General features: G+C 40.6%; 1 protein-coding gene and 1 long non-coding RNA gene across 2 annotated transcripts; one reads left to right on the top strand and one right to left on the bottom strand.

Annotated features, from left to right (window-relative positions):
• Nucleotides 1-493: 493 nt before the first annotated feature.
• Nucleotides 494-3116, top strand: LOC149269024 (uncharacterized). Its single transcript, XR_016270116.1, has 2 exons — nucleotides 494-1585; nucleotides 2722-3116. It is a non-coding gene; the product is annotated as an uncharacterized LOC149269024 (long non-coding RNA).
• Nucleotides 3117-11843: 8727 nt separating this feature from the next.
• LOC108614681 (MIT domain-containing protein 1) lies at nucleotides 11844-13019 on the bottom strand. The gene is made up of 3 exons (XM_018008908.2): nucleotides 12483-13019; nucleotides 12217-12416; nucleotides 11844-12160 (listed from the first exon to the last, which is right to left on the bottom strand). The coding sequence occupies exons 1-3, from the start codon at nucleotides 12846-12848 to the stop codon at nucleotides 12016-12018; spliced, it is 711 nt and encodes a 236-aa protein (XP_017864397.1). The 5' UTR covers nucleotides 12849-13019; the 3' UTR covers nucleotides 11844-12015.
• Nucleotides 13020-13306: the final 287 nt, after the last annotated feature.

Consider the following 13306-nt stretch of genomic DNA (forward strand, 5'->3'; position numbering starts at 1 on the left):
TTTTTTCCTTTTCATTTTTCAAAAACAATAAACTTTCAACAACAGTCCAGGTGCCTTTGTGTGTGTGTGTGTAAGTGTGTTTGTTTATTTGTTTAAATTTAGAATATCGACAGCTTCAAAAGCTTCTCAAGTGGTTCGGCTTGGCCATTAAACAGATTTTCAAAGATGTATTATGACCGAGCATTGTTAACTGCCTCCTGTGCTCGACCTCTGATACAGCCGCCTCGGAACCCGCCCCGCCCCGCCCTCCAACTGAGTTCGATTGGCTGACCCCGCGGGTAATTTGCACTTCAAAGCGTGTTTATGCCATCCGACTGAGCTGGGAGATTTATTTCATTTATGACTTATATATAGAGCCGAGTCGAGTCGATTGCTAATGAGCGCGGGCCCCCATTTTTACCGTTCCTTATGGCTTAGCTAATTATCAACAACAAAAGCTGCTATTCCCACTAGGTTCAATTGTCAGGTATGCGTATGAGAGAGAGAGAGAGAGAGCGAGACTGTGTGTATGTGTGTGCATATCTCACCTGTCTTCATCATCGATCCTTGTCATGCGACAAAGCAGCTGTCAAATCTCTAGTTGACAGCCACTTTCATTTCGATGCATTATTAAAATGCGGCAACAAGGCAAGCAACACATCCTGGCACATCCTGACAGCCCCGCCTCCGTACCGCCCCCAGGTGGAGAGACGAGCGTAAGCAAAGCAGAGCAAAGCAAAGCAAAGCGCAGACATCTTGGCGACTGCCGTGAACCAGCTCGTGTTTATTTTCATGGGAAAAAGTTAGAGCAAGGGAGAGGGGGCGGGAGGGCAGCTGCTGCACTTGGCAGTCGGCTGCTGTATGTGTATGGAAGAGAGAGAGTGGTATAGAGGGAGCGCAGGGCATAGAGAGGGGACAGTTGCTGCACTTGGTAATCGGCAGCAGCATGTATGTGTGTGTGTGTGTGCGTGTGTGTGTTTGTATGTAAATAAAATAATAATAAAAAAAAATCGAGTACGCAAAACTTCATGCAGTGAACATGGAACGTGGAACGGATTGGGAGCCGAAGGGGCACTGGAGTCGCGGGCTATACGGAACACACGCATCGCATCAAAAGCACGTGTAAACAACTCGAGCTAGTTGCCCCCGATACAGCGGTTGCTGCAGCCGCCCCCCGCCCCAATACAAGTGACGATATAACAATGTTGCGTTAGACTTTGGCACGTCGAAGTGTGAGTACTCTAGAAATTAAAATATAAATATTCAGAGAATTTATTTGACGTATTTTTGGAATTTATTTGTCATATTTTTTTTTGGTCATTGAGACGGAATCTATATAAAAAAAATAAAGCCGTCCGACTTGGTGGCCGAGCAAAGCCGGGCATTCTGCATAGCCTGAGGCAGCTTGATAGGCTTGGCACTTGGACCTGAACGAAAGGGTATTCCATAAAAAATGCATCTATGAATTTTTGTACAGACAAATGGACAGGAGAGAAGAGGAGAGGAGGGCAGAGGAGAGAAATGTAGATGAGAGACGGGCAGAGGCAGAGAAGAGAGCCGCCAAGGCGTGGCGCGGCAGACAGAGTGGCGTCAAAAGTTAGTCGGGGTGAGTTTTTCCACACACACACACACACACACACACACGCATACACATGGGAAGGGAGCGAATGAGGTGGTGGGAGGTGGGTTGGGGCACTGTTATGAAAACAAGAGGCAGCCAAAACCACTTGGCACGGCCCGCACCTCGTTGTAGCTCCAATGGTAAATGGTCGACAGTTTGATATGCGGTTTGGCAACGCTAGCAAAAAATCAGTTTGCAGCACTAGCAGCAGCAGCAAAAGTCGAGGAAACAGTTGCTGCTGATTTAATTTGGTAACGGGTACAGAAACCATAGCCTAGGCCTAGGTCCTGGCCGACTTTCAGCAGCTGGCCTGAAATATTGACTAGTTTTTTCTACTGTTGCTCTTGCTGCTGCTGCTGCTGATACCCTCTATTATTATTTTTGCTATTATTATTATAATATGGTTTTTGTTTTGCCAAAGCTGGAACTCGTCAAATGTTTACAAGCAAATACGCCACATCATCAAGCAGCAGAGCGGCAGAGCTGTTGAGCTAGGGAGCGGGAGTGGAGCAGGGCAGTGGAGCATAACAAGGCTAGGTTTGGGTCTAGGGCTGGAGCTAGAGAATTTATAGTTGGTATGCTCGCTCAGCAAATGCATGAAGAGTATATTGGTTTATGTGGAATGTTTAGATAACTAAGATGAAGGTGAATGAGGCAGGAGGGTAGCCTAGGTAAATTGAGAGCTAGATGGATAGGTAGATAGACAGATAGATTGATAGATAGATATATAGGTAGATACATAAATAGATAGGCATATAGATAGATAGAAAGATAGATAGATAGGTAAATGGATAGATAGATCGATAGATAGATGATAAATAGATCGATAGAAAGATAGATACATACATAAATAGCTAGATAGATAGATAGATCGATAGATAAATAGATAGATAGCTGATAGATAGATCGATAGAAAGATAGATAGATACATAAATAAATAGATGATAGATACATAAATAGATAGATAGATAGATTGACAGATAGATGGAAAGATAGATAGATAGATAGATTATGGGTGGTAGATTTAGACATATGTAGATACATAAGTGTATGATAGAGGATATTGATGATAAATAGGTAGATAATTCATCTCCTCAAACTGCTATTTATATAATTTACAGATTTGTTTTAATGAAATAAAACGTATACATACTTATACAGTCTTTGGGGCGTGGCTACATATCTCTAAGATTTGTGAGCCCCACCAAACATCAAATTCAAATCTCAGCTGCACTTCATTGAGCTATGAGCCCGCATGCTGCAGTCAGGAACAGCCGATTGCAATGGTGACGCAGCTTGTTAAGCAAAGCTAAGGGGGTTAAGTTGGATTGGGATTAGGGGCAGCCCCGCCCGCACCTAAAGAGCGAGGGGGGCAGGGTGGTGGTGCGCATGGCCAGGGACAATAAGTTGGAATTGGAATTCGCTTTGATCTTTTCGCACTTTTAAATGTTTGGGAAAATCTGTGTAAAGGCATGAAATCGCTTTTCGAAGAAACAATAAAAAATTAATGGCTGCAGTTGTTGTTGTTCTTATTGTTGCTGTTGTTGTTGCTGCTGTTGTAGTTGTGGCTGCTGGTGTGTTGCTGTTGTTATTTGTTTTTTAAATTTTCTGTTTGATAAAGCGCGCGCCACAAACAAAATGGGTGGCAAAAATAAATGCCCAATAAACGATGTGCAACTAGTTCTGGGCAACTGAGACCCCAACTCAACCGCCGCAACACGCCTCACGCCCCACCCGCCCCACACGCCGCACGCTTCAGCTCCCAGCCCCACTGGGGTAGCAACTGCTGCAGCTGATTTACATTTGATTCGATTTCAAGCGGAAATCTTTGGCAATTGCAGATTAATCTGCTCTGACAGCTGAAAGCCGTTTGCGGAAGTTGACTGTGGGTGGCTGACTCTCTGGCTGACTCTCTGGGTGACTCTCTGGCTGGCTGGCTATGTGGGCACATCTGGGCTACCTGGCTGCGGGCATCTCAGGTGTCAAGGATTACTTAACGCTGATTAGATAAGCATTTGGCTGCGAAATGTGTTAAGCTTTGTTTTCGCTTTCCTCTCTCTCTCACTCTCTCTCTCTCTCTCTCTCTCTCTCACTCTCTCGATATTTTTTTTTTACCTTTTAAAGCCAAAGTTTTTCTTTTGCGTTTGGGCCTTCGCCTGCCAGCGCAAATGGCATTTTTATTGAGCCATTAAAATTTTTCGGCCTCGACTCAAGTGTCTGCAGAAGGCGATACGGATGCGGTTATCCAGAAGCTGGAAGCTGGAAGCCGAGAGCTGCCATTGCGATCAGAGCTGGCGGGGGGCTGGGTGTCCTTACATTTTGATTAACGTGCTGATGCCGATGGAGCTGGTCTCTTGCTTCTATTATTTATTCTTTTCTTCTTTTTTTTTTTTTTTGGCAGATACCCTTAATTCAGACCAATCGTCTCCACTGAGTATGCTGATTGTGTTCAAGTGCATGTTACAGAAGGTAGGCAGGGGCGTGGCCGAGACCATATGGCATAAATTTGATTAGAAATGAGTTAATGGCATCTGTTTGTCTGTCCGTTGTTGGAAAGCATGGAGCGTGGCAGCATCCAGACTATATGAAAGCTTGATCAATGTGAGCTGATGAGGAATGATATAGTATGTTTGTCAGTCCCGTTGTTTGTCTAATATGGCAGTCAGAAAAAGACTTGTATACTTTTTATGTATAACTATCATTGCCATCATCATCATTATAGTCATATTAATCATTACCCGCAACATCATCAACTTCATCATTGTCATTATTATCATCATTGTCATATTCCTCAGGATGAGTTCATCAATTTTCCTATTGCCGTCCCCATTATCATTCTTATGCTCCTCTCTCATCCCACTCACCACTATCAGCTTTCTCATCAACATCATATTTCTCTGCATTACTCCACCCCATCAACATTTGACATTTATCAAACATAAATTAGGAATATTTCTCCCTTGTTGCATCTTGACTTGGCATTAAGGGTATCATCTAGTCTATCATTGCTAACTGCAACACGTTCCGTTGTTTTTCTTTTTTTTGCTGTACTTTTCGAAATGCCACCTAAGGGGATAAACTTGTGAAATATTTTTGGGGATTTGTGCGGCTTAGGTGAATGTGGACCCCCAACTACTGCGCGCTATACCAATAGCCCAGCTCTGTAGGTGATTAGGCAGCAATCCATATTTTTTTTTTTCGGTCGGCCATCCAGATTGTCTTGGCCATGGCTATGGCAACAACAATAATAGCCAACTCTAAAGATTTATGTACATATTTGTTTGTTGTTAATGCCGCAGCCGTTGCCTCATTAGCTGCATTTGAAAGTCGCTGTTGCTGCTCCTGCTGCTCCTGCTGCTCCTGCTGCTGCTGCTGTTGCTGTCTCAGTAAATGTCCTGGAGGCGCGTGCGTGTGGCTTATCACACGAATGTCATTACGCACCTTACGCCGCGCCCATAACTTTGAGCGAGTCTCCAACACGCCCCCATCCACCATGCCGCCCTTTTTCAAAATGTGCGAATGCGATTGCGAATGCGAATACGTGAGTTCTGCAAGTTATGTGAACGTAAGTGAATGAAATTACCGTAAGGCATTTAAGCAATGCAAGAAAGCCGCTTCGAATAGATACATAAATGACAATGCCAGACAGGCGACATCACCAGCAGCAGGACAGCAGCGGGGCAGCGGGGCAGCGGCGGGGCAGCGGCAGAGACAGCCGTGGTGCGATGTGGCTTCGTGTGGCCTGGTGTGCCGTGGCGTGGCGTGGCGGGTGGGCAATTGCCATAGCCCTTCTTCCAGCGGCAATTTTAGCCACAAAACGTTTAAAGACGCTGCTCAGCACTTGGCATAAAAATCCTGTCAGCTTGCACTGAGAGAAAACCTTGAGTGAAAAGTACATATAGACAAAGGGGAGGCAACAATTTGGAATAAAATTATGATTGACTTTTGTTTTTAGCAAAGGAAAAGTTGGTATACGAAAATTTAGATTCTATACTTAACAAATTATTCTATAATTTTTAGTTAATTTCTTAATCTTATTAAAAAAGATTAAAGGAAATAAGAATTCAGCTTGGCCTCTTTAAACTTCTCTCTGAAGTTGCATCATTATATACCAATAACTTATAAGGACAAAATCAACAAAATAAAATATTTATTCAATATTTCATATAACATAAATTAAGTGATCTCTTTTGATATATCTACTTCTATTTTAACAAAATTTTCAATATAAAATTCAAATATATATTTTATTTAAATATTCTTAAATTGGTTTTAAAAGCATTTCACAATTTCTTGTAGTGCATCTTTAGCTTGTCTGTTGCTGCTGCTGCTGCTGCTCCAGTTCCAGTGTCAGCTCCTGCTGCTGCTGCTGCTGCTGCTGCTACTGTTCCTACTCCTGCTACTGTTAAGGCGCGCTTATCGTTTTGACAGGAATATCTGCGCTTTCTAAATGCCGACGCCGTCGTTTATGATGCTGCTGCTGCGCTTACGATTGAGTTTCACCACCAACAACAACAGCAACAACAACAATAGCAACAGCTTCTCCTTTACAGACCAGCTCACCCCATCCACACCTACACACACACGCACAGAGAGCCGTAAAAACGTGCTGTGCCTGGTTGTTACTTTAATGGCTTTTACTCCCCACGATTTCAGAGTCGTCAAGCGAATTATGGAAGCTGCCTTTGCTCCTTTTTGCTCCTGTTCTTTGCTCCTGCCAACAGCATCAGCTTTTGCCTTAGCCTTTTCTCTTAGACTTGGCTTTGTTTCTCAGCACTTTTGCGTGCCTGCGTGTGTATTTAATAGTCTCTGTGGCTTGACATTGACTGCCTGGTTATGCCGCCACACATACAAACGGAATCTCTATATATGTATGTATATAAATACAATATATATACCTATATATAGAAAGTTCCGTTACCTGTACCATTCCATTCGATTATCGCATCAAAATTTTAATTACTCAAATTACAATTTCGGGTTTTTAATGCCAAGTTGTCAACGCTGTCAAAGCCTTAGGTCAGGTCATTAAACATCTTTACTTCATTAAATAAAAAACAAATAGCAGCAGTTTATGCTGCTTTAAAGCTGCTCTTAACAACTTCAACAATTAACTGAGGCCTATCGCTCAGGGCTGCAGCATCTCCTTCCCCATTGTAGACGACCGAGAACATATAGAGAGTATTTCTTGAGGGGGAAAGTGTGTGAACACAATTGAAATGTATAAAATTTAATTATTAATAAATATATTTAATTCCATTTTTAAGATACAAATGAAAAATTTGAATACTAAAATATAAATAAATAGAATGAATAACTAGTGTAAAATATTTTTAACTTATATATAATTTCGCTCATTAACTTGCCCGTTTAATGCGTTAAACGACTTGGAATGCTTAGGGCTTATAGCTGGCTTTCACTCTGGCTTTGATTTTGGTTTTAAAAATGATCTATAAAGAAGGTGGTTGGGTTTATGTTGAGCTTTTAATATGCCTAGATTGAGGGCGATTATGCACGCACTATTTATAATGCGCCAGAGCTTTGCTTGAAGGAGTAGCAGGAGTGGAGGAGTAGAAGGAGAAGTAGAAGGCGGAACGTGCAGACTTTTGTAGCCTAATGAACGCCTGTTTTTTTGTGCTAGCATATGCTGCCCTGCAGCCCCGCCCCATCGCCCAATCGTCCACCCGGCCCACTTTGGGCCACCCGCTTCGAATTTTGCGCTGACATTGATTGATTATAAATCGGCATACATTGCAAATCTAAAGCGTGCACAATAACAAAATGTTTTTGTTGTTGTTGTTGTTGCTGTTGCTTATCCTTTGTGAATTGTTGGCGCTGCGGTTGCCTTTTGTTTGGCCTGTGACAGCTTTTAATCTAGCCAAGCACGAGGCAACAGCAACAGCAACAGCAGCGACAACAACAAAAGCAACTAAAGTGCCAGACAGACAGACAGACAGATGGAGAGACAGACAAACAGTTGGACCATTGAGCTGACAGAAACTAGTTCCATTTCAATGAATCAGTTCAATGATTCATTTTGCAAGTCATAATCTGTGGCATATATTCGACTCAATAGTTCAACTTGAATGATTTGCTTTGGAGTTAGCAGTTGGCATGCATATGAGTTCCAATGAACAAGTTCAATGGTTCAGTTTGTAAGTAGTTAGGCACTAATTGAGTTCGATTTCGATTGATGCACATAAGAGTTATAATTCAATATAAAGTTATATTATACAAGTTGTAATATACTAGTTCAGTTCTGATAAATCAGTTCAATGATTTCCGAGCAATGAACAATATTATTTGATTAAGTTCTTATTGCAGTTCCAGTTCAATTTAAAGTCCCATTAATAAAATAAATTGATTTCTATTTGAATATTAATTCGTTTCCAATCAAGCTAGTTTAGCTAGAAAGCTAAAATTTAAATAATCAATAAATTAATTATAATGTTCAATTAATGTTAATGTTCAATAGTTCATTACAACATATCGTCCTTGAGCTAATAAATAATTCAGTAGAACGTATAGTTCATGAGCGACTTGACCTACCAAGGAGTTTATGTAGTTTAAGGTATCAAGTTCATTGGCTAATTTTAAATGACTGGTTCAATTGAACTTATTCCGTCAACTCTGGCACACAGACAGCTGGACAATTATTTGAAAATCACTTTAGTTCATATACGAGCTGTGCCTGAGACTTGGACCAGTTGGCATGCGGCGCGTCTTAATGGAGCTGCGGTCCAGGGCGCTAATGATGCCCCGTCCGACCCCGCCCTGTCACCCAGTCGAATATATATATGTGTGTATGTGGCGTATACGCAATATGCGCTTCAAACCTGTAGTTGGGGGCTGTCCAATTGATGGCACGTTTTTGATTTGAATTGCTGTTGCGTTGCTAGTTCGAGAGTTAAGAATCGTCTTTATGTGCTCAGCTCAGCTCAGCTCTGCTCTGCTCTGCTATGCTCTGCTTTACTCTGCTTTGCTCTGCTGTGCTATGCTGTCTGGCCTATATAGGTTGCTTGGCGCCATTTTACGTAGCAAAACAAAAGTTATGGCCCAATTTTGTAGACCCATCAACCACCCAATCACCCATCCAGCCACCCAATCCTTCTCATAGAGAGTGGAGCTGGGTCTTGTAACAAGTGGGACATTTGCCAGTTGCTGTTGTTGTTCTAGTCAATGCTGCTGGCAGCAATAAAAACAAAACATAACAAAACAAGTTAAAGTACTTGGGGCGAGAGGGCGCGACTAAAGCATATCCTATATGAAAAATTGTCAAATTTAAAGTCTAGAGTTTTTAGTATTTTAGAAGTATCTAGTTTCCTATTTCTATGACTATCAAAACAAAATTAATTTTTGTATTCTATAATACATAGTTATTTCTTACTTTGGTTTTTAAAGCTAGAACATCCGAAAAATAAATATATTTTGCCTTGTATTTCCCCCTCGTATTCAAACTACCCTCGAAGCCAATTGTAATAGCTATAGAGTATTCAACAAAAAACAAAAAAAAATCGCAAAGAATGAAAATGTTTACTTCGGAAGGCGCCATCCTTTTTATTTTTATTTATAAATATATTTCTTTTCTTCTTTGCCTTCGGCTTGGACCTGCGTCCTTTCGTCCTTTTGCGCCCCGAGTCCGAGTCGGAATCCAAAGTTTTATGCGTAAATCGGCATAAGTATATGTGTACATAATGCGATACATATACCAGGGCCCCAACTATGATAATTTTACAGCAACACAATCAACAGCAGTTGCCTGTGGAGGGAGCAACAACAGCAGCAGCAGCGGCAGCAACAAGGATAACAACGACAACGAGGACAACAACTACAACGGCAACAAGGACAAGCAACCATCAGCAGCAAAGTCAATTACGTGGCGCTTTCACAAATCTTTGCCACAACAATCGTGTGCGTAGGCATTTTGATGCTAGGCTGGGGACGGGGACGGAGAAGGGGGCGCAGAGTCTTTGGCATACAGCCATTGCAAATTAATAGAGAGAGTGAGAGAGCACACACACACACGCACACTCACACACACACACATACACTCACACACATAAAATGTAATGTCATAAGTGCTGAACCTAAAAACACTTCGCTTAAACATTTACCACTCATATCCTTTGCCCTACGTACGTACTTGTCGTAATAGAAAAGCGCCACACCCACTAACCTTGCCCAGCCATCACGTCGCCCCAACTCCGCGCCAGCTTTTGCCCCACTGTGTGCGTTGTGGCTCTAAAGATGCGGATTAGTTATGCTTTCGGTTCGTGGCTTCCCCTTTAATTCGCTGGTTATGCATTGTACTACTGTATATTGTTTGTGTTGTGTGTCGTCTGCCGCCTCGCCTGGCTGCTGTAATAAGTGCATTCACAAGCTAACAAATTGGCAGACACTGTCGAAGGATTTGCAGTGTAACTGTTGCTCCACGTCGCTGACGTGCCAGTCCTTGCTGAGTCCTTGCCGAGCAAATTGTGTTTTTGCTTTGCTTACTAATGAAGAAGAACGAACAAACTATAATAAATATCTCACAAATATTTGTAGTATATTAATAATACAAATTGTAGATGATTCATACCAAATATGTAAAACATATGTTAATGAAATTGATGTAATTAATGGTGCTTTGAATGGGTAGGCCTGTGATACATATACTATATGTATACATACATATATACAACTGCTACTGTGTAATGAGGAGAGAGAAGAAGAATCAAATGAATATTTCAAGAGGTTCTATCTTATCTCATATAGGTATTTTGTTACTAGAAATAGCCACTCGGCACGGTTTACGGGTTACATTCTAGTTGAGCACTCTAAAGTGGAAGCTTCTTTATTTTAAGCTAATGTAATTTGGAATATAGTTGAAGAAAAGTGATTGCATCTATAGTTGCTGATGTGATTTTAGAGTAACTGAACCTGAACCTGATTCTAATTGTCAGGTTAAGCCACAAGAGTGCGGAAAATCCTGGCCTCTACGCAATTCTCGCAATGGGTCTGTCTCCCTTCCCGCTCCACTGTCTTGTTGCATGTTTTAGATGATCCCCGGCAATGAATAGCCAGCTTAGCCCAAAATGGTCTACAGGACTCAACAGTAACTTTTTGGGGATGTGGGGACATGTGGGGGTTGCTTTCGGTCGCATTAGTGTATGCCCTTCTTACGCGCCATAAAATTTAAAAGCGAGCAAAGCATTTTTAGCTCTGGCTGGCAATTTATTAGGCCGTCGCGTAACACAATTGCCTTCATCTGTTGATAAATCCTTGGCATGCCACCAAGTAAATTGAAAATATATTGTGTGTGTGTGTGTGTGTGTGCGCGTGTGAGTGTGGGTGGGTGTATGTATCTAAACTCCTGGCCAGGCCCGGAATAAGTAAGCGTGTGCAGCCAACTGTGGCGCAGTTCTAATTATCCACGCACATGTCTCTGCCAAAGCTAAGCGAAGGAGTGAGACTGCGAGGAGATGCTGTGTAGGAGACGTAGACGCAGGGCTAACTGGCTTTAAGCACATTGCAAGTAGATTCCTTTTTTGGCGACAATGGAAGTTGCTACTGCTGCTACTTCTGCTGCTGCTGCTGCTGCTGAGGTATCCAGCGTTTCGCTTCCGTTTCTGTCTTTTATATGCAACTGCATTGGCCGCCCGCTGTTAGCGGCATTCAAAACAGCAGCCAGCAGACAGCAGACAGAAGACAGCCAGCCCGTGCGCCACTCAGCCACCGAAGCCAGCTCACCAGCTGTGCAGCTGCCTTTGCTTTCGAAGTTATGAATTTTAAACATTTTGTGTGCCAGGAAAAAAAAAAAAACGCCCCTGCAGGCAATGCCATATATCCATATATATATATATATATATATATAGAAATATATATATATATATATATATAGAAATATATATATATATATATATATTCATAATTTATTGCATAGCAAAATTCGCACAGAAAAAAGCTTTAGTGTAAAACTTAAAGTTAAAATTCATACATATATAAGGTGAAGCTCTTGAGATCATTGTGAATCAATTTTATTGTCATTAAGTAATATATTTAATATTAAATTTAAAATGCAATTCTAGCGTCATTATAATTAAAATTAAAATTCAAGAAATATTTTTTATAATTTAAATATTAATATATATAAAATATATATCACATTTAAATATTTACGTTAAGGTTCAGTTAAAAAAATATTTTGAAATACGGCTTCCCTTAATTTTACTGTACTTGATAAAGACCCAACACACCCATATTTTATATACGAAAACTACAAAAAAGCTTTATTTAAAAACAGGCAAGTGTAAGATAAGACTAAGAAGAACAAATACTTTACAAATTCTTAAAGCTGTATTTTGGAATTAATAGAAGTGTTTTAAAATTACTTTGTCTTCTCTTATTTTAATAGATTGTTTCTTTTTTTGTCCTTATTTAGTTGTACGCCATATATCGACATCGGTTTGCAAGCATTTTCTATATTTGTAGTTGGTGAGGCCAATGGAGTACAAGGGATTTGAGGCCTTATAAAAGTGCAGACCACGTCCGATTTTGATTATATACCCATTGCTCAAGCTATAAATAAGGTCAATAGATTAGATATGTCATAGGCTATAAATTGTCGTACTTACAATATTTTGCGATCGTGCAGAGTGTCCTCGTACTTGATATAGAAAGCAATTTGACGACGCTCTAGATCGGCTTTAATTTGGCCCAAATTAGTTTTCTGCTGATCCAGGTTGTTTGTATCTTTTTTGGTGATCAATCGAATGTATTTCAAATGCTTGCAGTTTGTCACAGCCAGCTCCAAGAAGCGAATAAGATTTTGAAACTATAACGAGCAGAGAAATTTTAATATTATCGCGCTGGTTAACTTCTATAGGTATAAAGAGTTCACCTGATAGTTTTGTGCTAAATACGGCTCTTCGAGCATAATTTCAATGGTCTTATCGGTCATATATTGACCGAAGATTTGATCGTAATCGTTGCCCGTATCGTTCTCTTCGATCGACAGGTGGGTGACCACCTCGCCGAGCATCATTTTGCCATTTACCCTCGCTTTGATGGCATCTGCTCGATCGATGTACTCTTTGATTCGGGTTAGAAAACCTTTTTTCTTCACTTCATCCGGTTCGCTGTGTACAAACGACATCAGCTGCGCAATACCATCTTGATAAAGTGTTTGAGCTTCCAAAATTCTACCACTCTGATCGCATTCGACTGCGCGTATTAAGAGAGCTTTACCTAGCATTGCGTCGCTCATTTTGTCAGATGTTAAATACTTTGGATTAGATTATAATGGCAGTCACACTATATTATTAACTATTTAAATATACATAAATATGTTTATTTAATGTTTATTGACACGATTCGAGTGCATTTCACTTTTGTTTTGATAGCAAGCAATCAGCTGTTCGGTGTGGCAGCATTTATTTAAAATACTAAAATTTTAAAATGAAATATCAGCAAATTATGAAAATGAATCTAATTAAGTGATCTATAACATAATAATTGACAAAGAAAGCATAAAATGTGTAAAGCTCTTCAGAACTATTAAATTTCTATTTAATTTCAATCGAAAGCACCATTCGTGTATTGATTGAGCACTAAATATGCCAGCAAAGAAATACCGGAAACGGTCAACAGTTAACACTGATTAATAAAAACGATAATCATCGATAGTTTTCGACAGCTGTTGGGATTTAAATATATATTCGCTTG

The sequence above is a fragment of the Drosophila arizonae genome, chromosome 4 (assembly GCF_054131065.1).
Source record: "Drosophila arizonae isolate 15081-1271.41 chromosome 4, UAZ_ARI_1.0, whole genome shotgun sequence".
Taxonomy (NCBI): Eukaryota; Metazoa; Arthropoda; class Insecta; order Diptera; family Drosophilidae; genus Drosophila; species Drosophila arizonae.

Bases quoted from the DNA above. Each gene is read 5' to 3' on its own strand.
- LOC108614681 (XM_018008908.2), bottom strand. From the start codon at position 12,848: ATGAGCGACGCAATGCTAGGTAAAGCTCTCTTAATACGCGCAGTCGAA. The intron at 12,417-12,482 runs GTGAACTCTTTA...TGCTCGTTATAG, and splicing joins ATTTAGCACAAAACTATCAG to TTTCAAAATCTTATTCGCTT. The intron at 12,161-12,216 runs GTAAGTACGACA...CCTTATTTATAG, and splicing joins CTGCACGATCGCAAAATATT to CTTGAGCAATGGGTATATAA.